This window comes from Dromiciops gliroides, chromosome 1 (genome assembly GCF_019393635.1).
Source record: "Dromiciops gliroides isolate mDroGli1 chromosome 1, mDroGli1.pri, whole genome shotgun sequence".
In the NCBI taxonomy this organism is placed as follows: domain Eukaryota; kingdom Metazoa; phylum Chordata; class Mammalia; order Microbiotheria; family Microbiotheriidae; genus Dromiciops; species Dromiciops gliroides.
In genome coordinates this window covers 5,718,523-5,746,190 of record NC_057861.1, presented here as the reverse complement: position 1 = coordinate 5,746,190, position 27,668 = coordinate 5,718,523, and the positions used below count along the sequence as shown (strand labels likewise).

Below are 27,668 nucleotides of genomic sequence, written 5' to 3'. Positions count from 1 at the left end.
CTAGAGTTCAAATCCAGCCTCAGACACTTGACACTTACTAGCTTTGTGACCCTGGGCAAGTCACTTAACCCTTATTGCCCCACAAAAAATACTAGTTTGGGGTTTTAGAATTTAGAATGGGAAAGAGACCTTGGTGATCATCTCTTCCAACCTCCTCGTTTTTAACAGATGGGGAAATGGAGGCCCACACTTGTGAGCTAATTCCCTCCAGGTAAGATTCAAACCTAGGACTTCCGGCTCTCCTACCAGATGGGCAGTTTCTGATTTATTGGGTTTCTCTGAATAATTTGGAGCCAGAATCTGGAACCCGTTAGGCAGGGAGGCCTTTTGCTTTGGAGGCCTGCGGTCAGGTTCTGGGGCTGAGGTGGTGGGTCAGCTGGGCAGGGAAGATGGGGGCTCAGAGCTTTTGTACATCCTCCTTGAACTGTGCCCTCAGCAATCTGAAGGGGCCCTGTGCCCACTCCCTCCCTTGTCTGCATAGGGCCCTCTTCCCTTTCAAGTGACACCCCCCACCACCACCACCACTATCACCTTTCTCCCCTTTGGCCAGGCACTGGGTTGTGAATCGAGGGCTTTGTAGCCTGTGACTGTTGCCATTTACTGCTTCCTGTGTCTCTGGCTGATGGAATCTGGAAAATGGGAGTGTGGAAAAGCAGCATCCATCTGTGCTGTCTGTCCCAGACACGCCTGCTACCAGACAAGCTTCTTATTGTTTCCATCGGGTGCACCACCTTCCCATCTCTTCGCCATTTTTGTCAATAGTAAAACAGACTAAACAACCACAGAGCAGTCAGTGTTTAATGTCAAATGAAGCAATGTCGATGAAGAGCCTTGTAAGCCTGGAAGATGTGCTTTTGCTGGGATGACCCTCACTAGGGCTTCAGGGCTCACCCAGCAGCCCCGCAGCATTGTCCTGAACTCAGTGGTCAGCTCTTGGAGGATGGTACAGCTTCATGCTGAACTTAGGACCTTTTCTACTGCACAGCCCCATTCTCCGCAGGGAGGAGAGGCGCCTAATCAATGCTGATTAGATAGCGAGTGCACGTGTCATCCCCCTTTTAGAGATGAGGAAATGGAGGCGTTGAGAGGGACAGGTGTGACTCTGAGCCAGCCACTCCACTTCTTAGCCTCAGGTTCCCCACGTATAAGAAAGGTGCAGTGATGTCTGTATACCGTCCCTGGCAGAGCTTCTGTGAGGAGGGCATTTTGTAGGCTTTGAAATGGGAGCCGCTGGGATGGGGATGACCGTTCCTCGGCGCCTTGCCTGTGGTCAGGGTAGTAAGTGCTGGGCTGGGGCTCTGAGTCCAGCCCTGTTTTCACAGCTTGTGTGCTTTATGTGTGACTTGGCTACAGCCTCCGCACCAGCTTCCCAGAGGGCTGGCTCATGGCACACTGGCTGTTGATTGAGAGGATATTGGACCTGTCCTTTGTCAGAGCCTGGTCCTCTTTGCCTCTTTCCACCCCTGTTGATCATCTCAGCGAGAGGCTGCTCTCTCTCCCTGTGGAAACAAGTGCCCAGTTGTTCCCAATGGAGCACAGTGCTCTCCCCCAATGGGCTGGCCCAGGAGCAGGCAGTGGTGGAGGAAGGGTTTTTCACACTGGGCCTGATTCGGTGAAGCTGTGTTGTCTCTCCTGCAGAATCAGCAAATGGAATTTAATGTGAGCTTGGTGGTTTTGAGGCTTCTCCTTTCCCCCAATATTTTTTTCCTTTGCTCCCCAGTATCATTGCCCCACTTTACAGAGGTGATGACCCTGAGCGTTCGAGTCCCTATGGGGGACTCGTTCTGAGTCACGCCAGCGTGTTCCTCCTGAGCTGCTGTTCAGACAGGTCCTTATAAACTCTTTTCCTTCTTGCACCACAGCTTCAAAACCATCATCCGCTACATCGATAATCAGTTTGAACGGTACCTTCACGACGAGAGCGGGCTGAACAGGCGCCACATTGTGGACAACCGTGTCCACTGCTGCTTTTATTTCATCTCCCCTTTTGGTCATGGGTAAGTAAGGGCCGCAGAGACTTTGGTCAGGGGCCATTCCTGGACTTATGTTCCAGCTGCCCCCAAATTAGTGCGGAGGTAGAGTCCTTCTGTTGGGAGCCTAGGTCGTTCCTGGGCTCTCAGAGAGTGTCTTTGGCATCAGTGCTGCCTTGGGTTGGTCAGCATTCTTGTAGCAATTTAATTGTACTCTAGAGTCGGTGTTGAGCTATTGCTGGAAAGGATGAAGATTGATGGGAAATGTGGAGTTCCTCCCCGGGTCCATTCAGCTGTGACTTAACTAGCTGAATGAATGGTTATTGACCACCATGTGCATTTTTATGCTTCATGGAGACCTAGAGAACGACCCTCTCTGCTCTGGACTCTGCTAGAGTTTTCAGAGACGTGGGCGTCACTCAAGTCGTTGACATCAGTTTCCTTCCAGGTTGAAGCCCTTGGACGTGGAGTTCATGAGAGCACTTCACAGCAAAGTGAACATCGTGCCAGTGATCGCCAAGGCAGACACCCTTACGCTGAAGGAGCGAGAGAGGCTGAAGCACAGGGTAAGTGCAGTGTTTGGGAAGTGGGTGTGTATGAGAAGCCGGTGCCTCCCTCCAGCCCAAGGGCTGGAAGCATAGCGAGTGGGAAGGGGGTGGGGTGCCCTTTGTTTATTTAAAGGGAGATTTTAAAAACCCCGTGCAGGATGGCTCCTGGGGAGCGTCTTGTGATGAGGCCAACCATGAGGCTGACCTAGCTCATTTTCAGCTACAGCTCAGATGGAGGAATTCATTGTCCTTTTAAAGAATTACCATCAGGTTGACATGTTAGCGTCTCCTTTGCCATTGAGAACATAGAAGTGGACACTTTGATGGAAAGTCTTCACATTTGGAATGATTCTTCTCAGGCTCTGGATGGAGAACTCCATCAGTTTCTAGAAGAAACCTCATTTGGACTTTGTAGGAACGTGTGCTGGAGGTGGCCCCGGGGATGGGTTTTAAGGATCCAATAAGGATCTGACAGGCAGACGTGGGGAGGGAGGGCTTCCTGCACCTGCCTGTGTGTGAGCCAATGTCACAGCAAGGAAGGGCACCTATTTCTCTGACACTTAGTTGCTGTGTCACACATGTCTTAGCCGAGTTTCCTTCTGTATCAATTGGACATGATAATACATTGCTGACTACCTCATGGAGAAGCTAGGGATAAAGAACCCTAATTTATGACAGAAATAGAAGATAGTATAGTAACAATGTCTGAGTGTTCTTATTTACAAGAATTTTTATAGGAAGCAATCCATTACAATTGCCTTCCTTCCTGTTCACATCAGTCCTTCTTTATGGCATAATTAGGTCACTAGGCATAATAGTAGATGAAGCCCTGGACTCGGTGTCAGGAAAACCTGAGTTCCAGTCCTGCCTCAGAGGCCCTTTCTGGCTTTGTGACCTTGGGCCAGTCATTTGACTTTTACCTTTTAACATTTGACTATTCTCAGCCCCAGTTTCTTTCTTTCTTTCTTTTTTGGCTTAGCAAAAATAATACTTCTAGAATTAATTTACGCTTGCCATGGCAACCAGTTTTCCAGGGGAAAACATTATAGAATTTGATCAAATAATCAGTTGAAAAAACAAACAATTTAGAATATGGGAGAACAATACTTCTAGAATTAATATTGTATTATGAAATCAAAACCATTTTGCATTGGTTCAAAAATGGAGAGATAGATGAATAGAACAAAATACACATGGAAGAATAAGAGACAATGAGATTCAATGGTCTACATGTGCTGGGACTGGTTTTACGTGGGAGCAATGGATCCACGAGTCCTTCTCTCTGATTTGGATGGCAGTCGGAGTTGTTAGCAATACCTGGAAAGGACCTTCCCAAGCTGGCTGAGTTCCAGTAGTCTGCTGAGAATTTTTAATACGTACACTGTCTCCTGGTCTCAAATCATGTAAGGAGAAGCCCAAGGGCCCAGCCTGTACTGCTGCTCCTGCCTCATGGAGATCACGTAGCCTGGCTTGTAAATCCTGTCTACAGGAAGCAACAGAGGTATCTCCCCCCGCCAGTGATGGATATACTAGGGAAAAGGTTTTGCTTGGATAGGAGGATGGCTAGAAAGCATCTCATAAGGTGTTATGTGTAGTTCTCTTGGCCTGCTGTGCCGATAGAACAATGCCAAAGGTAGAACATCAGGCCGCTTCAAAGGAGTTTCAGCACACAGTTTGCCAGTCATGCTCTTAAGCTCTTTATTCATATGTTTCACCTGGCCTGAGCTTTGTGGGTGGTAGGGTGTATGGAACTTTGGAGTAAATTTGGGATAGAACGGAATCAGTAAAGTGTGTGCCTTTGTCAGAATCAATGCAGGCAGGTGGGCCAAGGCGAGGGACTCTATTTCTTTGAGGAGAATTTTGGCAACAAATATAGACATGGCTTGGGGACATGGAAAAGCTTCTACCCACTAAGTGAGTTGATCAACTATAACAAAGACAAAACTTATATCGTCCTGCCTTAGGCATTGTGATATAATCAATTTGTAGATGCTCAAAAGGTATATATGATAAAGGATGCCCTCCATAAACTTTAGCCTGGAAGGCATGTTGATTATAAGTCTGACAGACAGGACAAGAGGCATAAACCCTAGAGGCCACATTAGTAACTCCAGGGGCAATCCAAACCCTTTTTACTGAGTCCCCAATTCCTTGTGTGCCAAAATAGTCTTTTCTGTGAATAGATAGGCATATCTGATGGTAGAAGCTCTGGGGGAGAAATGTCTTTCCCTCCGAAGTCACCCAGACCCCAATGACTTCTTTAGCCTTGAATTTCTTTTTCCACTTCTCTATTTTAGACTTATCATAAGTAAGTGAAATACAGACATGATCAGAAGAACAAAAGCTAAATACATGTTCAGGGGCTTCCAAAGCAGCAAGCTTAGCAGCAGTGTTAGCCAGTTTGTTTCCTTTTGAAACAGGGTCACTTTTTCCCATATGAGCAGGATGATGAACAATAACTAGAGCAGATGGGAGTTTTAAGGCAGATAGGAGATATTTAATAAATTCTTCATTAGCAAGAGTTTTGCCAGCAGAGGTTAAAAATCTTCTCTGCAGCTATAACATTCCTATAGCATGGCAGACACTGAATGTGTATCTGGAATCAGTGTAAATAGTAGCACTTTTTCCTCTGGCTAGAGAACAGGCTTGTGTGAGAGCCACAAGTTCAGCAGCCTGTGCACTAAGATGTGAAGGCAGAGAAGCTGCTCAGACAGTATCACCTGTATAGCAGGTTCCCTCATGTATAAAAGAGGATCAGTCAGTATAGAAAATAAAATCAGGGTTCTCTGAGGGTGTGTCAATAAGATCATCAGGAGGTTCTCAGCTATGTCAACTAGGGAGGTGCAGTCATGCAAAGGCTCCCCTGAGGGGAGCAGTGTTGCTGGGTTAAGGACTGTGCAACACTTTAAAGTGATTCTCTCATTTCCTAGCAGGGTTACTTCATATCTAGTGAGCCTTTGATCTGAAAAAGCCTGTGTCCTATGATGTAGTAAGAGAGCCTCAATTTCATGAGGGAACTGCATGATTAGAGGGTTACCTAAGACCAGATCAGAGGCTTTTTCTACCAAAAGAGCAGTAGCTGCCACGGCCCAAAGGCAAGGTGGCACTCCAGCAGCTACAGAATCAAGTTGAGTAGAATAATAAGCTATTGGGTACTGGACAGGTCCTAATTTTTGAGTCAGGACCCCAGAAGCTATTCCTCTCAGTTCATGTACAAAAAGAATAAAAGATTTCCTGTATTCTGGGAGTCCTAGTGCAGGTGCTGATAACAAGGCCCATTTTAATTCTGATATAGCTGAAAGATGCTGGGAATCCATCTGTAAAGGTTCTGGGACAGAATTTTTGTTTAGAGATGTAAGAGGCTTAGTAATTTCACCAAAAGAGGGTATCCAATGTCTGCAATATCCAGCTGCTCCCAGAATGGCCCTTAGCTGCTTCTTAGTAGAGGGAGCAGAGAGTTGTTGAATAGTCTGGACACACTTAGTAGAGATGGATCGAGTGCCAGCAGCCAAAACAAAACTCAAATATTCCACCTGAGGTAGATACCATTGTACTTTAGACTTAGGCCTTATGGCCTTGCTTGTGCAACTCTAATAACAGGTAGCGGCAGTCTTCCTGGCAAATCTCAGCATTAGGTGCAGCCAGGAGTAAGTCATCTACATATTGGACTAAAGTGGAACCTTTAAAAGTAATGGAGGGGGGCAGCTAGGTGGTGCAGTGGATAGAGCACCGGCTCTGGATTTAGGAGGTCCTGAGTTCAAATCCGGCCTCAGACACTTGACACATACTAGCTGTGTGGCCCTGGGCAAGTCACTTAACCCCAATTGCCTCACCAAAAAAAAAAAAAAAAAAAAGGTAATAGAGGCTAAATCCTGCTGCAAAATTTGAGAGAATAGTGTGAGACTATCAACAAACCCCTGTGGGAGTCTGGTACAAGTCTACTGTCTATTCTTTCAGGTGAAGGCAAACAAGTATTGGGAATCCTGATGTACTGGTATCGAAAAGAAAGCAGAACAGAGATCTACCACTGTGAAGCATGTTGCCTCACATGGGCTTGAGGAAATGATAGTAGCAGGGTTGGGCACTACTGGATGTCTAGGTATAACATAGGAGTTAATTGCTCGCAGATCTTATACAAATCAGTAAAGAGGTTTGCCATCTGGCCCAGGTTTGGGCATCTTAACTGGCAGAATGGGAGTATTACATGGGGAATGATGGCGTGGGACAGTTATGTCTTGGTCTGTCAAAGCCTCAATTATAGAATAAATTCTCTCAATGGCTTCTCTAGATAAGGGATATTGTGGAATGGATGGTGCTTAATGGGAATAGGCATAGCAGATTTAAGGAGACCTACATCAGTAGAGGAGGAAGCCCACAGGGACTCAGGAATATCAGAAGGGGTTTCAAATGTATCCCTCACTGTTTCCTGAGTGTCTGAGATCAAAATTGGCAGCAAATGAACAGTGTCCTCTGGCAATTCCAGGGAAATGTCACCATCTGGGAAACAAGATATTGTTGCTCTAAGTTCACAAAGGAGGTCACGACCTAATAGATTTGTAGGAGAGTTAGGCATAAGTAGAAATGAATGTTTTACTGTTAATGGGCCCATAGACACCATGCGAGGGGTTAATTTTGCAACTGAGTTTTCCCTGAGATTCCAACTACATTTAGAGAACAAATAGATGTACATTCAGCATCAGGTTTGCTCACTAGGACTGATCTTGAGGCTCCTGTATCTAATAAACAATCATAATAAGTATCCCCAACCCTACATGGGGTTCACTATTCTGGGATGGTGAATGGACCAGTACATGAGGGCTAAAGATCTTAGGGTCTAGAAAGGTAAAGTCTTCAGATTCCACCGTCCTTTTCCCCTCCCTTACACCATCAGTCCTTTATATCTCTCTGATCTGTATCCCTTTGAGAGGGCCTCTAACTGTTCTGATTCTGCCCCTCTATATCTCTCTGAAAAGGTCTATAACTGTTTTGACTCTGCCTCTCTGTACCTCCCCCAAAAGATCTATATCTGTTTTGATTCTGCCTCTCTGTACTTCTCTGAGAGAAACTCTTTCTGTTTTGCTTCTGTTCCCTTTGCATAGTCCTACAGTACCACATTATGTGCCCCCGTCTATTGCAGTAATAGCAAAATCTAGGGGGTTGAGAGTGATATGGGGGTTGATAGCGATTCTCAACTGACTGACCTTGCTGCCTCGTGGTTTCCTGTAATGGAGCTAAAATGCTCTGTCTGTTCCTTTCTTCCCTCTCATTTCCTTCATAAATAAATGTTGCTATTTCCTTAATTCTGTCAGTACTCAGGACATTCCAACCTGTACATTGCCTTTCAAAATATTTCCATATTTCTGGCAAGGACTGGTGCACAAAATGGGAACAGATAAAATGGGCATCTCTAAAATCTAATGGGTCTAATCTAGTATATTGTTTGGCACTCTTACAGTCTGTCATAGAATCTATTAGGTCTTTCATTAGGTTCCTGACCTGTATCTATAATTTTTTGCCAGTTATCAGTCTTACTAGCACAGTATCCATTGCCTTCAACAAAGTTTCCCTTGCTTCCTGCAGCATATCAAAATGCTCAGGGATATTGGGGTCCCAGTTAGAGTCTTCTAAAGGCCATTGAGTAGTAACTTTTCCTGGTGTTTCTAAGGAGTTTGCTGCAGCACATATATCAGCTCTTTCCCCTGGGGATAATATCATTTCCATGAGATCAGTAACATCACCCCAAATGGGCTGATATCCTCTGAAAATTGCTCTAAACTGATTGATAACTTCTGTGGGATCCTCATCAAATTTAGGAATAGTTTGTTTCCATGAACTCAAATCTTTGGGCCCAAAAGGTGTATATTGTCTGAGTTTTACTACAGTACCCCCCCCCCCTTTTTTTTTTAAATTTAGTGAGGCAATTGGGCTTAAGCGACTTGCCCAGGGTCACACAGCTAGTAAGTGTTAAGTGTCTGAGGTCGGATTTGAACTCAGGTCCTCCTGAATCCAGGGCCGGTGCTTTATCCACTGCGCCACCTAGCTGCCCCAACAGTACCCTTTTGATCATGGGTGAGGATCTCTTGAAGGGGAAGAATTTTAGGCTTCTCATCTCCTCTAGAGGTGAATTGTCTATAGAATAAATAGAAGGAGAGGAGATAGAAGCTGGGCCATTTGGTGTTCTAGCCTGAGAAACAGGCTCAGATTCAAGCTGGGGCCTGGATCCTCCTTGTCTCATATGCCCAGTATTGTAATCCCTGCTTGCTCTGAACCAGACTTTCCAATAAAGTGAATGTTTAGGTGGCCAGTGGCATAGGATTGTTTGCAAATGCCTCAATGTTTGGAGAGTAAATGACCTATGTTCAAGCCATTCTTCCTCTAATACGCTATGCCACATAAAACACAGTTTGATTAGCTTTTCTCTGGTCAAGGTTGATTTCACTGTAAGTTTTCCCTCATCCCAATCCATGAGTAGCTTTCCTAATGGGGAATCCTGGGGAATATCACTCTTTCTAATCCTCTCCATGACATTTAGAACTTTCCATACCACATAACAAAGCCCGGCAAAAATAAGAATAGGAATAAAAAAAAATTCATTAAATTAAAACTGACCAAGTGTTAACATGATATTTTCACCTGCTTGTCTGATTAGCCAGGCTAAAGTTAGAAAAGGGGTACTTAAGGACTTTAAAAAAAAATTGAAAATTTAAAGGGAAAACAGCTGGTACTTGGCACTACTTTGAAACTTAAAGGAACAGGAACATAGGAAGAGAGTTTCTTACCCAACTTGAAGATCAGAAGATTGAGGGGTTCAGCACTCCACTTATGGCTCGCCAACTGTAGTGTTTAAAATGTAATGTGTGTGTCCTTACCTGCCCCCTACCTCCAGTGTTGGGGGAGAATTAGCTACAGTTTACTTATAAATTCAGCAACAGTTTAGGCTTTTAAGCATTTATTAAAGTGTATTAGAAGTTGATAAAGAGAGAGAGAGAAAACCTGTTTACCCTGGCCTGCTTCTTCTGCCACCATGAGCTTGTTCCCGAACGAAGGAGTGATCCTCCCTCAGTTCAAACAGAAGCTACCTGCCCAAGAGGAAGTTTCCTGCCGGAATGGAAAAAGGGCAGTCCCCATACTCAGCTCCAAGCTAATTGGTTGGTAGCATTCAAGTCTCTTGATTGACATGACTTGAAGGTGGTCCATGAATTGTGATGTGACTTCCGGATGCTGGGATGACCTTAGAAAGGTCACCTCATGTCTTTCTCATCAGGGGGTGGCGCTCTGGTTCTCACAACTTCTTGCTGGGGCCTTCCTCCATTTCCCTTGACATCACATAGACTCCAGGGGACCACACAGACTGTGTGTCCATGAGTTATCTTTCACTCCTGACATTACATGTCTTCTTGATGAATCCTTTGTCAGTTCACCGTTGGCTATAAAAACATTTTTATTTAATAACATTGCTTTAGGGTAGAAGGGTCTTCAAGTGGGATTTGGAGACTTTTTTTTTGTTTGTTTGTTTTTTTGTTTTGTTTTGGTTTTTTTGCAGGGCAATGGGGGTTAAGTGACTTGCCCAGGGTCACACAGCTAGTAAGTGTCAAGTGTCTGAGGCCGGATTTGAACTCAGGTACTCCTGAATCCAGGGCCGGTGCTTTATCCACTGTGCCACCTAGCTGCCCCTTGGAGACTTTTTAAAAAAAGTTTTGATAACTATTTTAATAGACTTGACTTCCTTTGTAATCCTGTATATTTTATGTATTTGCAAATATGATTCTGAGAAGGGGCCTATGGATTCCCCAGACTGACCACCAAGTGAGCCTGGACCCAACAAAGGTGAAGAAGCCCTCTTTTATCTCTGGGAAAACCGGGAAACAGTCCAGCAGAAACGAAACCTCTAAGCCTAGACCAACATTCACCATATACCAAGATTAACTCAGATGGGTGCATGATTTAGACATAAAGGATGACATCATAAGCAGATTTGAGGATCACAGAAAATGCTGCCTGTCAGGTCTATGCACAAGGGGAGAAATTATGACCAAAGGAGAGATAGAAAAGATTAGGGGGGAAATGGATAATTCTGATTATATGGAGTTAACAAGTGTTTGCACAGACAGTACAAATGCAATCAAAATTAGAAAGAAAACAGGAACTGGGGGGAAATACAATAACAGATTTCTCTGATAAAGGCCTAATTTCTCAAATACAAAGGGAACTGAGACAAATGTATAAAAATGACAAATGGCCAAAGGACGTGGACAGACAGCTTTCAGAAGAAGAAATCAGAACTATCTGTAGTCATGTGAAAAAAAGCCCTAAATAGCTATTGATTAGAAAAATGCAAATTAAAACAACTCTGAGGTATCAGCTCACCCCTATCAGTTTGGCTAACATGACAGCAAAGGAAAGTGACAGATGCTGGAGGGGATGTGGGAGAGCAGGGACCATAATGCATTGTAGATGGTATGTCTCAGTTGGAGATGCAGGACAGGTCAGAACTTAATAGAGAGCTAAGGGAACGTGGAAGGGCACATGTCAGGGATCTGTAGGTTGGAGCAAGTGGTAGGTGGGCTCAGAGAGGTGGGCAACTGGGAAAGGAGGTGCACCCAGCACGCTGCAAAGGCCACTCTCACATTTGTGAACCACTAATGGATCCAGAGGAAGGTCCCCATTGTTATCAGAGTTGCCCTAGATGAGAAGGCATAGAGGGAGCTGGCACAGCCTTGCCTAAAGATCCATTTCAGCCGAGTCCTACAAGGCTTGCTTTGATGGGGACGACCCGGCAAGACCCTAAAGGAGGCCTCATTTAAGATCAGTGAAATGGGGCATTTTTTCCCAAAATAGAAAAAATTTTCAAAGCTTTTCTTTTTTCTCCTTCTACATCTTACTCTTTTTCCAAAATAAGCTGTTATTAACACCTTTTATTTTTACACTATCTACATTTCCCACTGTGTTCTCCTCTTTCTCCTGTGGTAAAATAATGGAATTTGGCAGATGTCCAGGGGTCTAGCGTGATTGATTTAGTAGTGTTTGAGTTGGGTATGAATGAGAAACTACTAAGTACCCACTTAAGATGATTAGATTTTTAGCCACACCTGGCTGGTCCTGTTAAACCTAGTTTAAACTTGGCCAACTCTGAGAAGGAGTGTCCTCAGAGGCTGTGGACTGTGTCATCAACAGAGGACAAGTCTCAGCCACACAACTTGAAGGACCTCCCCTTTGGGGGAGGGAGAAAAAAGTAGAAAAAGGGACCACCATCAGGAAGTGGGAGTTCTTGCCTTTTGGAGCGTACTGGAGATGGGCTACACAGCTGATTCCCATAGAAATTACAGACCCCAGGTGGTGAGTTAATAAAATCCAGCTCTTTGAATTAGCTGAGCTTGGGGCAGCTAGGTGGGTCCTGGAGTCAGGAGGACCTGAGTTTAAATAAGGCCTCAGACACTTGACACTTACTAGCTGTGTGACCCTGGGCAAGTCACTTAACCCCGATTGCCTAACCAAAAATAAAAATAAATAAATAAATAAACAAATTACTGAATTAGCTGAGCTGAAAGCGAGTTTGGGTTTTGAGACAGTCTTTGCTAGAGCCATGGAGATTATCCATTTTCCTCTTTCCCTATTCCCTTGTCCTTGACTGTATTAATTTCACCTTTGCTGTGTATTTTCTTCCCATTAATAAAACCTGATTTGTTTGTGGAAAAGAGGCTGTTAATTCCTTTCTTATTGGCTTGGGAGAAAGAACTAAAAAAGGCAGTTCGGAGGGGAGGAAACTTGGAACTTAGAGGTCCCTCATTATTTTCTGAACCCTAATATTATGGCAAGCCACCCAATTAACTCTCCCCATATTAAATTTGGCCTCTACACTCCCAAGAACCATCCTTTATAACAAAAAAAAAAATCTAAAAAGAGGGGGAAAGCTGAGCAAAACTAAGTCATATATTGAAGAAATTGGGAGAGAAATGCTGTGTCTGACTTCTGCCGTCTCCCCTCATCTCAGCAATTTCCCTTGGGGCCAGACTTGGGGTCTGGTAACTCTCAGTCTCAGCTGTGTTGTTGTGTCTGTGGTTGTCCTGGCTCTGTTTACTTTGCCCTGAATCAGTTCCTAGTGAGCTTTTCCATTCTTCTCCATATGCATCATGCTCATGGTTTCTTTTAAGGTTTTTTGTTTGTATGTTTGTTTTTATGCTCATGGTTTCTTAGAGCTTCATGTACCACAGTTTGTTCATCCATTCCCCACTCAGTGGGCATCTGCTTTGTTTCCAGACCAAGAAGGCCACTATAAATGTTTTGGGGCATACGAGGTCTTTCTTTTTAATTCTTGTCCTCCTTGGGGTACATGCCTGGCATCCACATCTTGACATTTACCATTGTACTTTGACACATACTGACATTAGCAACCATACACAGATTTTCTGTTTTGGGGCGGCATTCTCTCCCCACAGATTAGGCCAGCAGTCATAGACTTTGAATATGACATCCTGCATGAATGGGTGCATTTCTCAGTGAAATGTCACTTCATCCTGCCCCTTTGATGCCTTATGCCCTTGGCACCAGCCCACTTTCAGCTCCAAATTAAAAAAAAGATAGATTGATTTAATTTGAGGGATCAGACCCACCATCAAGGTCCTCTGTGGCGCCTTACCATGTCTCAGGGTGGAGGGAGCTGTTATTTTCCGGAAGGCTCTGAGAAGGCCTTGGGGATCAGCCGAGGCCACTGAGCTGGTTGATCTGCCCTGAGGGTGAAATGGCAGTGAGGTGACATTGAGCTGCTTCCTGTCCAGCCGAGGGAGTGAGAACGAGGGGAGTCCTGTCTGTTCCTTGGGGGTGAGGGGTGGCAATGACACATTTGCACACACAGGTTTTCTGAGGAAAAACGTGTGTTATGTCATTCCAAGTGTACGTTACTCCGTGGACGAGCCTGTCAAGTTGTTCCAAGAAAGGCGCGGGTGTGTTTTCTCTGGGGAAATGACGGTATGTTGTTTCAGCTCCCAACGTCTGGGGGAGAAGGTCACTAATCAGCACTGAGAGTCGGGGGTCTTGGCCGGCAGGATCACAGGAGCTGATGGGTTTTAGAAGTCACTGCCATTTGGCGGCCAATCTGAGGCCTGGGACTTTTTGTTTTGATTTTTCAAACGAGGCCTAGAGTCCTTGAGAAGGAAGCTCTGCTCAGAGACGTTCCTGTTTGGGCTTGCTGGAATTCAAAGCCCTTTTCCCCAAAGTTTCCCCCCCTCCACTTGAATGGGAAGCTCTGGAGGAAGCCTGCCTGCAGGCACGACTTCATGAGAGGGAGCGGGCACTCGGGTGTTGGCGTTATTCCTTTCTTCTTGACGTTTCCCAGGGGAAGCTAATCTTCAGAAACACAGAACCTCTGGAGACCAATAAAGTGGATGGGAGGAGAAGCAGAACGGTTTCATTGTTGAACCATGAAATGGAGTTTGTTTTTATTGCCTTTCTTTTATCCTTCAGGAAGGCCCTGGGTCTAACAGCTGGGCTGTGTTATCTTGCACCCCTGCTTTTGGCCTTCCCGCTATTGTTTCTGCTGCCTTTTTATCCCAGCCACCGCTGACAAGTTGAATGGGCTTCGTGGTTCATGTGTTTGCCTCCTGTTCCCTCAGAGACAGCAGCACTGCTGAGGTGTCCCAGCAGCCCAAGGACCACCAAGGATGCTGGGTCTGCCTGGTTCTATGAGCTTTACTCTTGTCCCACTGTCTCTGAGAGGATAGGCTTCATGCTTCTTAGCTTGGCATCTAGTCCGTGGGCCTTTGACTTCCTGCCTCCTTTTGTAGCCTTGTTTCTTACTGTTCCTGTGCAAACTGAGACTCCATCTCTTCCCTCCACACCTTTGCATCAGCTGTGCCCCATGCTTAGAATGCACTCCCCCCCCCCCCCCGCCACCTTCCTCTTGGTCTCACCCTCTACCATGCACTTCCCTACTTACCTGTCAGTGTGTCATGGCCCCCAGAAGAAGGTGAGCTTCTTGAGAGCAGGGACTGCCTCGTTTGTGTATCTCGGCACCTTCTAGAGTCTCAGTGTGATAGAAACCCCTCACAGGTCCTGAGAATGGAGCCACAAACTCAGGCCTGTCCTGCCTGCTCTCCAGCACTCAGTAAGTCACAATGGAGAAGATACAATTTGTGGTCCCCACAGAATTGGACTGAAAAGGGACACCCCCCCCCCCAAACCATCTCCACACTGGAGCTCACCAGGCCCCCTCCAGTCTCCCCAGGCAGGCCAGCCCCATCAGCTCCAATAGGAAGGCTTTCCTAAGTCCAGCCAGATTCTGCCCCGCAGCTTCCATTGCTGTTCCTAGTTCTGGCCTTTGGGGCAAAACACAGCATGGTTTCACAAGACCCAGTTACTTAAAAACGTGGAGCCCACAGGCCATGAGCCCCCTCCCCCCCGCCCATGCCATCTCCCCATGGGCTGTTCTTTAGCCAAGGTTTCCCTGGCTCCATAGCGATGCAGGAGATAGTATTAGTGTGTATATAGAATTTGACACTTATTCCTGTTATATTTCATTTTGCTGGATTCAGGCCATGCTTCTAGCTAATCTGGTGGGTCCCAATTAAGTACTTTTTCATTTTGCAAAGTGAAAATTAATCATATCCTGAAAGGTGTGTGACTTTGTGGGGAAAGACTGGCAATCGCTCCTTGACATTTTCACTCACCGTTGTGGGCCTTTTTCTACACTAGTGGATTTACTTCAACACTCCTGTGACCTACTTTTCATCCCTGTATACACACACACTCTCTTCACTGGTACAAGGTCACAGCCCCCCTGCAGCCCTGATGTGACAAGCATCTCTGCACTTGGTCCTGGACCTCACGTGTCAGACACTTGGTCCCTCCCGTCTGTGCCCTGCCAGAGCACCTAGTCCCGATGAGACTCTGGGGAGCTCAACATGAATCAGTAGCATGATGTAGCATCTCAACAGTCTTAGCTATGATCTCAGGGCGGGGGGGAGGTAAGAGTCCCCCCACTGTCCTCTGCCCTGGCCATTGTGTTCCGGGCTGGGCACCACCATTGAAAAGGGATGTCAGTAAAGGGAAAAGGACCCACATGTACAAAAATATTTATAGCTGCTCTTTTTGTGGTGGCAAGTAATTGGAAATTGAGGGGTTGCCCATCAATTGGGGAATGGCTGAACAAGTTGTGGTATATGAATGTAATGGAATCCTATTGTGCTGTGAGAAACGATGAGCAGGGGGAGTTCAGAGAAACCTGGAAGGACTTGCATGAACTGATGATGAGTGAGATGAGCAGAACCAGAAGAATGTTATACACAGTATCATTAACATTATGTGTTGATCAACTGTGATAGACTTGACTCTTCTCACCAATCCAACGGTACAAGAAAGTTCCAAAGGACTCATGATGGAAAAGGCTCTCCAAATCCAGAAGAAAAAAAAAAGGAACTGTGGAATATAGATGCTGATTGGACCATACTATTTCTTTTGTTTTTGGTGCTGTTGGTTTTCTTTTTTGAGGTTTTTCCTTTTTGCTCTGATTCTTCTCTTATAACATGACTAATGCAGAAATATGTTTAATGTTATTATATATATACATATATACACATATACACATATATACATATATATATACATATATATCTATCTATATATACACAATCTATATCAGATTACCTGCTGTCTAGGGGAGGGGGGAGGGGAGGGAGGGAGAAAAATTTGAAATTGGAAATCTTATCTAAGCAAATGTTGAAAACTAAAAGTAAATAAATTAATTAATTAAAAAAGAAAAAAGAAAAGGGACGTCAGTGATCTAGAGAGCATCCAGAGGAGGGTTCAGGATGCTGCGGTCCTGGAGTCCATGCCAAATGAGGAAAGAACTGGGCACAATAGCCCAGAGAAGAGAAAGATGGGGGACAGGACAGCTGCGATCAAGCATTTGAAGGACTGTCAAGCGGAGGAGGGGTTGGCCTCCTTCTCTTTGGCCTGAGGAAGTAGAAGTGTGAGATGCACAAATCTAGAGACATCTCCCCTCCAGATGTTCATGTGGAGTATGTGCACCTGCCCTGCCGTCCACCTGATCAGCCACAGTAAGACACCCTGCACCATGACTTCAACATAATTGTGTCACTTTGGTTGTTTGCGAAGATAAAGGACAGGAACCAGGAGGTAGTAACTAGGGGCAGGGAGGGGGGAGGCCAGTTAGGCTTTATGTCAGGAAAAGCCTGCTACCAGCGAGATCTGTCCCAAACTGGCTGCCTTGGGAAGGGAGGCTCTTCTTCCTTGAGGTTTCCAAGCAGAGGCTATGAGGATCAGTTAGACTGTGGAAAGGACTCCTGTTCAGCTATAGAGTGCACTTGGTGCCTCTGAGTGATCAGATTCCCATCCAAAAGTATTTCTAAGATATGAAGTCTCCCTGGCTATTTGAATTTCGTGAATTTTTTTCCCCTAAATTTTATTTTTATTTTCAGTTCCAAATTCCAGCCCCTCCCCCACCCACCGAGCAGGCAAAAAATACACTGTCCATTATACCTGTGAAGTCATGCAACCACGTTTGGCAGAGGGGGTGGGGAAAAAAAGAGGAAAAAATTATGTTTTAGTCTTTGTCTGAGAACATCAGTTTTCTGTCTGGAGCTGGATAGCATTTTATATCATGAGTCCTGTGGAGTTGTGGTGGGACATTGTCGTGATCAAGTCTTGCAGTTGATCATCATCAGCAGTGTTGCTGTTAACATGCACAGTGTTCTCCTGGTTCTGCTCGCTTCATTTTGCATCAGCTCATATGACTCTTCCCAGGTTTTTATGAAATCATCCTGCTTGTCATTTCTCATAGCACAACAGTATTCTATCACACTCATATCCCACAACTTGTTCAGCCATTCTCCAGTTGATGAGCATCCCCTTGACTTCCAATTCTTTACCTCCATAAAAAGAGCTGCTAGAAATATTTTTGTACAAATGGGTGCTTTCTAATTTGGAAATGTTTTACATGATTGCTCATGTATTGCTTATATTGAATTGCTTGGGTTCTTGGTGGGGTGGGGAGGGAGGGAAGAAGAGAATTTGGAACACAAAGTTTTTAAAAAAATCATCAACATTAAGAAAAATAAGATTATAAAAAATGCGTGCTTTCCCTTTTCCTTTTTTTTTAGATAATGAAAGTATTTTATTATTTTCTAATTACATGCAAAGATAGTTTTCAACATTTGTTTTCAAAAGATTTTTAGTTCCAAATTTTTCCCTCCCTTCCTTCCCCCTCCACAATCTGATATAGGTTATATATGTACAATCACATTAAACATAGCTTTGCCTTTTTCTTTGATCTCTTTGGGGTACAGACTTAGCAGTGGTATTGCTGGGTCAAAGGGTATGCACAGTTTGATAGCCCCTAGGGCCTAGTTCCAAATTCCTTTCCAGAATGGTTGGATCTGTTCACAACTCCACCAGCAATGGATTGTCACTTTTTTTCTGTCCTGTTAGCCAGTCTGATGAGTGTGAGGTGGCACCTCAGAGTTGTTTTAATTTGCATTTCTCTAATTATTCATGAATTATTTTAATTGAATTTATCACTGGCCACAGAGAATAAATTCTTCTACTAAAGTTTTTCCTTGATTACTTGTTATGGCATGAAGGTGCTGCTGGGCTCGCCTCAGACAACACACTCTGGTTTCCCCTACCCAAACTGGAACAGCTTCAAGTACTGGTCCTGAGGTGGCGTAGTTGTGTGGGCTTCTTCTTGGTCTGGCTCGACATTAAAAGGGCAACAGCACCTCCTGAAGAGGGGTCCTCCCAGCTGAGTGCCCACACCAACAAATGGTGCCCATGTGTATTGGCCACCAGAGGCCTGTACTTTTCATGACCATTTGTCAATGGTGTGTAGGCTGCATTATGTGACTGACAGACCCTCATGTGAAAGACAGAATAAAGGACAGCTGTGTCTGAAAAAGGAAGTGGGAGGGATATTTAGGAAGAGGAAAGGATGACCAAAGAACAGCCTGAGGGCTACAATGCCAGTGATAGGAAAAGAACCAGGTGACTTAGAGAAAGACATTGTCCAGCATCAGAAGGGAGGTAGAGGATAGGGAGAGCAGTCTGTGCTGGCAGAAGGAATGCTCCCATTGATGAGATGTGCCCTGGTAGTGTGCCCTCAGTACTCCTGTGGTCCCTCCTTCCACCCTGCTGCTGCGCCCTCAGTACTCTTCAATGTCTTCCTTCCACCCTCTGGGAGTAGGAGTCCTCAGGCCCTTCCATCTTCTCTACATTTTTGTTCTCCCCTCTTAGAATATGAGCTCCTGAAGGGCAGGGATTGTCTCTTATTTTCTTCTTGTATTCCCAGAGTCTTGCACATAGTAAATGCTTAATAAATTTCCTTCAAATATGGAAAATGGATTGAAAAGTCATTCTCAGAGAACTGCACTAGGACTTGTAGGTGAAAGTAACGGAGACAGATTTCCTCTTGGCATAAGGAGCAACTTCCTAATCATTGGTGGTTTCTAACAGTGGACTGGGCAGCCTCAGGATGGCCTTGAACTCCTTGCCCCTAGGGTTCCTAGAGGGAGGCTGGGTGACTGGCTGCATGTTGGGGCTCCTTGGTTGGTGGGGAGCTGGAAGACCTGGCTTTGGAGCCTGGCTTGAAGCTAATACGGCACTTAGCACAGAGCTTGGTAGATGTTTATTGGTGGAATTTGTTAGGAAAATAAGTCCCTAACTTGTTTAAAGTGGCGGCTAGGTATATTGTTCCCAAATGGTCACAGATCTGTTTGCCACTCATTAGATTGGGAGCTTAGCCTCCCCCATCACACACACACACCCCACCTTATTTCCTCTGATGCTTTCTTATTTGCTACTTCCAATGAAGCCTGGGAAAACACAAAGACAACCTTAGCAAACCATCATATTTGGTAAGATCTTGGATCCTTGGATCTGAGCTGGAAGGCAGCTCAGAGGCCCAGAGAGACAGGTGACTTGTCCAAGGTCCTATATAGTTAGCAAGGATCAGAGGTGGAATTTGAATCCAGGGCCTCTGATTGCAGAGTCAAAGGCTTTTTCCACTGCACCCTCCTACCTGGTAGGGCTAGGAGGCTGAGAAAGCATCATTTTCTGTCCTTCCTTTTACAGGGCTAGAGGAGGAATGGAGAGCAGAGATAGGAAGAGAGGGATATGTTCAAACTGTGTCTAAAGAGAATGGGCTCAGGGGCTGCTGGGAAGACAGACCTGAAGCTTCTGGCCATAGACTCCACAGTCTCTGGATGGTAGCCATGTGCTTTCTGGGAAGGGCCATCAACTTCAGTCTCGGTGTGAAATATTTTTAGTCCATTCAGGAGGAACAGCTGTGAATTCCTGAAAACCACTTATTGTTCTAGACAGATCTCATAATAATAATAATCTTATGTTCCCTTTGATCCTTATGGAGATAGGAGGCTTCCAGGGAAAGAAGCTGTCCAGTGTCCCAGTGCCTTTAGAATGTTAAGGTAGGCAGAGCTTCTTGTCTCAGGGGACTTCATATGATTTGAGAAAACAGCAGATACTGAGCTCTTGCCATGAGAACCCACAGTCACAGTGCCCCTTGTTGTCATTATGGGAGGGATCCCCTTGTCCTCAGGGAAGAGAACAGCAAAGAGGTTCTCCTTTCTAAATGATTAGAGCCCCCATTAAGCTTGCATTGTAGCCCTGCAGTCATTTCCTTAAGAAAAAATGGCCATGGGATCGCAGGCTGGTTGACCCTACACATTGGTATGCAACTGTTCATATCCCTGGAGGTGGAACGCTTTCCTTTGTCTTCTTCAAAGGAGTGCTGCTGTCTTATGGAAGGCCTTGTTACTCAGGCTCATTTCCATCTGCTCTTTTGTTGTATTACTGTTGTATTGGTCTGGTATCCTTTAGGAATGCGTTGTTGTAAAGGTTTGCACTGAGAAGAACCTTGGGAGATCATATGGCCCAAGTCCTTGTCCATAAGCTTGGTGCTAACTGTCCTCCAGGAAAATGGCTGGCTGCCCTTTTTTCGTGTGTGGCTCTGGTCTCCTCAGTGCAGGTCACAAGTCTCTGCCACCTTTGTGCCCTTGCACCCTGTACAGTCCTTGCCCTCACCTCTCTAGAAATCTGGGGGACCTTCCCCATGGTCTTCAATGGACTCCAGTGTAACTCCTAGGATGCCCAGCTGGCTTTTCTCACACTCCTTTTGTGGCTGGCTCCCTTCTTCTTCCAGTCATTTGTGTCCTTGTCAATGTCTCTTTTACCACTTGTTGTGCTTGGCCATGTAACTGCCTCCTTCTGGTGCTCCTTGGGGCCCCGTCCCTTGCCCCAAGGGACAGTATCGTCTCCTTTGGGGCTACTTTTGGTGCTTAGTTTATACACTATCCACAAGGTGTCTAATCAAATCTGTACCTTCCGAAATGAGGCAGCTAGGTTGTTCAATGGATAGAGCACTAGACTTGGAGTCAGAAAGAACCAACTCTGACCTCATACACTCACTAGCTGTGTGCTCCTGGGCAAGTCACTTAACCTCTGTTTGCCTTAATCCACTGGAGAAGGAAATGGCAAACCACTCCACTGTCTTTGCCAAGAAAACCCCATAGACAGTATTGTCGTGCTATGGTCCATAGGGTCACAAAGAGTCAGACACAACAGAACGACAGAATGCCAACAGCACACTGTCCAAAATGGCTGTTTGCATCTTGTCATGATCATTTACAATAAAACCTCAGGGATTGTTTGCTTTGACTGTACATTCTTGTCACAAGGGTTTCCTTTTTCTTTTTTTCTTTTTCTTACTGGAGGGAGAAAGGGATAATAAATTTTTCATTAAATTTTTTTTAAAAAGAAGTGACATAAAAGATATTGCTAAGAATGAGAAATAAGCCCATGGGAAATGACTCTTGCTACTACAGGACAGTTGAAGGGAAGGTTAGGGTGAATCACTTTTTAAAGTCTGAGCGAATGAACATTTTCAAGAAGATACAGTTTGTTATTTGCGGTTAAATTCAACAGGCGCTTATTAAATATGGGCCAAACCCGGTGCTCATTAATGAGGACATACAGACAGAAATGAAACATTTACTGCTCTCAAGAAGCTTACATTAAGGATAGAGGCCTGTAGATATGAGGGGAGGAGCTGTCTATAGAGAATAAAAATGTGGAGTCTTTTCCAGGTTGAGAAGGCACCAGTAAGAGGGGAAACAAGTGGCATTGAGCCTGAAAGGAACCAAGGTGAACGAAGGGAGGGAGAACATTCCAGGCATGTGATAGCTAGCACAAAAGCAGGGAGGAGGGCCTCCAAGTAGGCCAGATTGGATGGATTATAAAGTGTGAACAACACTCATGTATCTTAAGCATGGGAAGGGAGGCTGGGGTTTTAAATGTCAGGTACAAGAGTTTGTATTTGGTTCTATAGGGAGTCAATAGGGAGCCATTGGAGCTTCTTGAGCAAGGGAATAATATTGTGGACAGTCCAGTACTTTAGAATATCACTTTGGCAGCCATGTGTAGGATGGAGAGAGAGGAAGACTTCAGAAACATCAGTTAGGAGGTGATGAGGCCAGATCTAAGGTGCTTTTGCTGTGAGTGGAGACAAGGGGACAGACGGCAGAGATGTTGTGGAGGTAGAATTGACAAGACTGGACATGGGGGTTGTGCGTGTGAAGGAGAGTGACTAGTTGAGGGTGACCCAAAATTTTGAACCTGGGTGAGTGGAAGGGTGGAGGTGGCCATGACAGCAACAGCAAATTTAAGGGAGGGGTGGATTTGTGGAGAAAGAGAATGAATCTGCTTTGAACGCATTGAGCTTGAGATATCGCCGATGGTGAAAATACACAAAGATCTGGTGTTTAAAAGCATAAGGTTCATTTATGTGCCTTAGCTCTTTTCTGCATCCATGCTGGCTGAATAAGAACCAGAACAGCCACTTCTGACTTCTCCAGGGTAGACCAGGCTCTTCCAGATAGCAGCTGGTGCAGCCTCTCCTCACCTCTGCAAGGTAGGCCAGGCTCTCCCATATAGGGGCTAGTGAAACCTCTCCTCACCTCTCCAAGGTAGGCCAGGGTCCCCCAGATAGGAGCTGGTGCGGCCTCTCCTCACCTCTCCAAGGTAGGCCAGGCTCTCCTAGATAGGAGCTGGTGTGGCCTCTCCTCACCTCTCCAAGGTAGGCCAGGCTCTCCTAGATAGGAGCTGGTGTGGCCTCTCCTCACCTCTCTAAGGTAGGCCAAGCTTTCCTAGGTGGGGGTTGGCACAACCTCTACTTTCCTTCATTCTAGGCCAGGCTTTCCCAGATAGGGGCTAGTGAAACCTCTCCTCACCTCTCCAAGGTAGGCCAAGCTTTCCTAGGTGGGGGTTGACACAACCTCTCCTCTCCTTCATTCTAGGCCAGGCTCTCGCAGATAGGGGCTAGTGAAACCTCTCCTCACCTCTTCAAGGTAGGCCAGGCTCTCCTAGATAGGAGCTGGTGTGGCCTCTCCTCACCTCTGCAAGGTAGGCCAGGCTCTCCTAGATAGGAGCTGGTGCGGCCTCTCCTCTCCTCTCCAAGGTAGACCAGGCTTTCCTAGATAGGAGCTGGTGCGGCCTCTCCTCACCTCTGCAAGGTAGGCCAGGCTCTCCTAGATAGGACCTGGTGCGGCCTCTCCTCTCCTCTCCAAGGTAGACCAGGCTCTCCTAGATAGGAGCTGGTGCGGCCTCTCCTCTCCTCTCCAAGGTAGACCAGGCTCTCCTAGATAGGAGCTGGTGCGGCCTCTCCTCACCTCTGCAAGGTAGGCCAGGCTCTCCTAGATAGGAGCTGGTGCGGCCTCTCCTCTCCTCTCCAAGGTAGACCAGGCTCTCCTAGATAGGAGCTGGTGCGGCCTCTCCTCTCCTCTCCTCTCCAAGGTAGGCCAGGCTCTCCTAGATAGGAGCTGGTGTGGCCTCTCCTCACCTCTGCAAGGTAGGCCAGGCTCTCCTAGATAGGGGCTGGTGTGGCCTCTCCTCACCTCTCCAAGGTAGGCCAGGCTCTCCTAGATAGGAGCTGGTGCGGCCTCTCCTCTCCTCTCCAAGGTAGACCAGGCTCTCCTAGATAGGAGCTGGTGTGGCCTCTCCTCACCTCTCTAAGGTAGGCCAAGCTTTCCTAGGTGGGGGTTGGCACAACCTCTCCTTTCCTTCATTCTAGGCCAGGTTGTCCTTGCTGGGGGTGGAGGATGCCTTCTCTCCGGGCCAGCTCTCCATTCAAAGTCCCCTCCCAAGTAGTCATCTTTATCTCCACAGACTACCATTGTGCCCCACTTGAGGTTTAGGCTCCTTTGTAGAGTCTTGATGCTCCAGTGTAGTCCAGGGTTTTCTTTGGGGGGGGCAAGAGTGACCTCGGCAGGAGAACGTCATGTCCTGGTCTTGGCCAGGCCCAGAGCCATCCTGGTATGTGACGATGCCATTTCTCTTCCTCCCTTTCTCCTCCCCCATAGATCCTGGATGAAATCTCTGAACATGGCATTCGAATTTATCAGTTGCCTGATGCAGACTCTGATGAAGATGAGGAGTTCAAAGAGCAAACCAGAGTCCTGAAGGTGAGCTTGTCTTTTGCTCTTTGTGCCTTGTTTTGCTGACTGCATTTACCAAATATGCTACTCAACAAGACCATGGTTATGCACAGAGGGCTTTTATTCCTTGAAGACCTGGTTTGGGAAGAAAAAGAAAGACTATGTGGCAAAATACGCAGGAGCCTTGCTGGGGGCCTCTGTGCCAACATGGGCTTTGTCATGGCCTGAGTCCCTTCTGTCTTGTTCACCCAAGAGAGGGACGGAAGAGCTGAGATAACCATTTCTCTTGGCCTCAGATCCTGGTTCTGTCAATTACTGAATGGGTGATCTTGGGCAAGTCACTTCAGTGCCACAGGCCTTGCTTTCCTCATCTATAAAGTGAAGGTTCTGGTCTCAGACCTTTAATCTGATAATGCGTGAACGTGTGTCCCTCCCAACTCTATGTGGTGGCATAGCTCTGGGATCATTAGTCTAGCTTCACAGTTAAGGACAGAAAGGCTCAAAGAGCTTCAAAGATCTAGAACTGGAAGGAACCAATCTCCTCTTTGATAGATGAGGAACCAGAGTGTCAGAAAAATTAAATAAGAAATTGCCCAGACTCTCCCCTGAGTGGGGATTTGTACCCAGGTTCTCCACAGTGTCTTGTCTTTGGTACTTTGTTCTCCATGACAGCAGCAGCAGCACGTCAAGCCTCTCTCTCCTCTCCCTCACTTTCCCCATGCTTGACATCCTCTTTTATGAATTAGCTCCAACAAACGGACTTGGGAAACTCTCTAACAGCCCCGGGGCCTTTTAGTAGCTGACTTTTTGGAGTACACATAGGACCAAAAGGGAGGAGAAAGTAGAGGAAACCTGCAGGCTCCTGGTGTTGCTGGCCTGTGCTGCCCAGGAGTAGAGGAGAGTGCTCTGCAGGGCTTCCCTTCCTGTGGCAGGTCTGGCCCCCCAGGTATCAAGCAGAGACTGAATTGTGGGGTGGGGAGAGGGCAAGCAACATGGCAGAACGTCCAACCCAGAAGCCCTGATTGCTTGGAGAGGAGAAGGAACTCAGTCTCCTTTAATAATCCACATTTATAGGGGCAGTGAGGTGGTGCAGTGGATAAAGCACTGGCCCTGGATTTAGGAGGACCTGAGTTCAAATCTGGCCCCAGACACTTGACACTTACTAACTGTGTGACCCTGGGCAAGTCACTTAACCCTCATTGCTCCACAAAACAAAATAAAACAAAACAAATAATTCACATTCATAAAAATCTCAATGGTTACAGCCTCGTTTGTAGGTGAGAGGCAGCCTCAGAGACAGGAAGCCCTGGCTTCAGGTGCCACCCTAAATTCCACTCTGGCCCCAGGCAGTGCTCAGATGATAAGGCATAGAGCCACTGTGGGTCAGCATTGCTAGAGAGACTTTGCTTATAGGGAGTTCTCCATACCAAGGTGGTGTAGGTCAAAACAAAAACACGCAGACATCTACATAGCACTCAGGAATTTTTTAAAAATTGATTTTATTTTTTTCCAGTTACATGTAAAAGCAGTTTTTAACATTTGCTTTTTAAAAATTTTCAGTTCCAGATTTTGTCCTTTCCTCTCCCTTCCCTCTCCCCGGCGAGCAATTTGAAATAGACCCTACATGTGTAGTTATGCAGAGCATGTTGTCATATTAGCCATGTTGCAAAAGAAAAAAACACACAAAACCCCCAAGAAAAAGAAAGTTTAAAAAGTCTGTTTCAATCTCCATTGAGACTTAATTTATTCCTCACTATTGTACTGTAAGAAATGAGGAAGAGGATGCTATCAGAAGAACTTAGAAAAATACAATCCATCTACAGATAAAGATAAAGAACTGATGGTATTTGAATGCAGATTGAAGTATAATTTTTTTCTTTGTTTTTGTTGGTTCCTCTTTCTAAAGGGTTTTTTTTTTTTTTGGTCTGTTATGTTTTGTATGACTGCACATGTATAATGTGTGTGTGTGTGTGTGTGTGTGTGTGTGTGTGTGTGTGTGTGTGTGTGTGTGTGTGTGGGCAATGGGGATTAAGTGACTTGCCCAGGGTCACACAGCTAGTAAGTGTCAAGTGTCTGAGGCCGGATTTGAACTCAGGTCCTTCTGAATCCAGGGCCAGCCAGTGCTTTATCCACTGCACCACCTAGCTGCCCCCTACACATGTATAATTTATATTGAATTGCTTGAGTTCTTAAGTGGGGTGGGGTGGGGAGGGAGGAAGGAAGAGAATACGGAGCACAAAGTTTTAAAAATCGACGTGAAAATTTGTTTTTACATGTAACTTCGGGAAATAAAAAAAATTAAAATTAAAAAAATTTTTTTTTCTAATTTTAAAAAAGAGACTTAGTTGCTTCCTTCTTTGGGATTGGATAGCATTTTTTATCATAAATCCTTCCGAACTGTTTTGGATCATTGTATTGCTAAGAAGAGCTAAGTCATTCACAGTTGATTATCGTTACAGTGTTGCTGTTATTGTGTACAATGATCTCCTAGTTCTGTTCATTTCATTTTGCATCAGTTTGTGTAAGTCTTGCCAGGTTTTTCTGAAAACATTCTGCCCATCATTTGCTATTGCACACTAGTATTCCATCACATTCATATGCCACAACTTGTTAAGCCTTTCCCCAATTGATGGGCATCCCTATAGTTTCCAATTCTTTGCCCCCACAAAGAGAGCTGCTATAAATATTTTTGTACATGTGGGCCCTTTTCCCTTTTTAAAAAAATCTCTTTGAGGTTCAGACCTAGTAATGGTATCACTGGGTCAAAGGGTATTCATAGTTTTATAACCCTTTAGGTATAGTTCTAAATTGTTCTCCAAAATGGTTGGATCAGTTCACAGCTCCACCAGCAGTGCATTAGTGTCCTTTTTTTTCTACATCCCCTCTAACATTTGTCATTTCTGATAGGTATGAGATGGTACCTCAAAGTTGTGGGGTTTTGTTTTGTTTTGTTTTTTGCGGGGCAATGGGGTTTAAGTGATTTGCCCAGGGTCACACAGCTAGTAAGTGTCAAGTGTCTGAGGCTGGATTTGAACTCAGGTACTCCTGAATCCAGGGCCCGTGCTTTATCCACTGTGCCACCTAGCCGCCCCCTCAAAGTTATTTTAATTTGCATTTCAACAGTGATTTTTTTCACATGACTGTAGTTACCTTTGATTTCTTCTGAAAACGGTTTCTATCCTTTGACCATTTGTCAGTTGGGGAATGATTCATATTCTTATCGATTTGATTCAGTTCCCTATACATTTGAGAAATGAGGCCTTTATGAGAGAAACTTGTAAAATGTTTTCCCCAGTTTTTGCTTTCCTTCTAATCTTGACTGCATTGATTTATTTGGGCAAAACCTTTTTAATTTCATGTAACCAAAGTTATCCATTTTACTTTCTGTAATGCTTTCTCTCTCTCTTGTCTTGTCATAAAGTCTTCCCTCATCCGTAGATCTGCCAGACTGCACTTGGGAGTTTTCAGAGCCCTTTAACAGGCATTATTTCATGTGATGATCACAGAGCCCCTGGGGAGGTAGGCAGGGTGGGGATCATTGTCACCATCTCCTAGATTAGCCAGTGAGTGTGGCTGCTCACTCAAGGTCAGGGCTGAGAAAGGAGCCCATCCCTCCTGGTTTTTTGTCTAGAATGCTCCCCATAGCACCAAGGCCTATTTCCCCCGCAGCTGTGCCCTAGAAAGAAAGAGAGGCT

At 45.5% G+C, this 27,668-nt stretch overlaps 1 protein-coding gene across 2 annotated transcripts in view; it reads left to right on the top strand.

Annotated features, from left to right (window-relative positions):
* Nucleotides 1-27,668, top strand: part of LOC122736701 (septin-2) — a 136,266-nt gene that overhangs the window by 37,898 nt on the left and 70,700 nt on the right. For both annotated transcript variants that reach the window (XM_043979086.1, XM_043979087.1), the window contains exons 6-8: nt 1,863-1,997; nt 2,419-2,536; nt 23,899-24,000. In XM_043979086.1, coding sequence (XP_043835021.1) covers nt 1,863-1,997; nt 2,419-2,536; nt 23,899-24,000 — 355 coding nt within the window. The remainder of the gene's footprint in view (nt 1-1,862; nt 1,998-2,418; nt 2,537-23,898; nt 24,001-27,668) is intronic.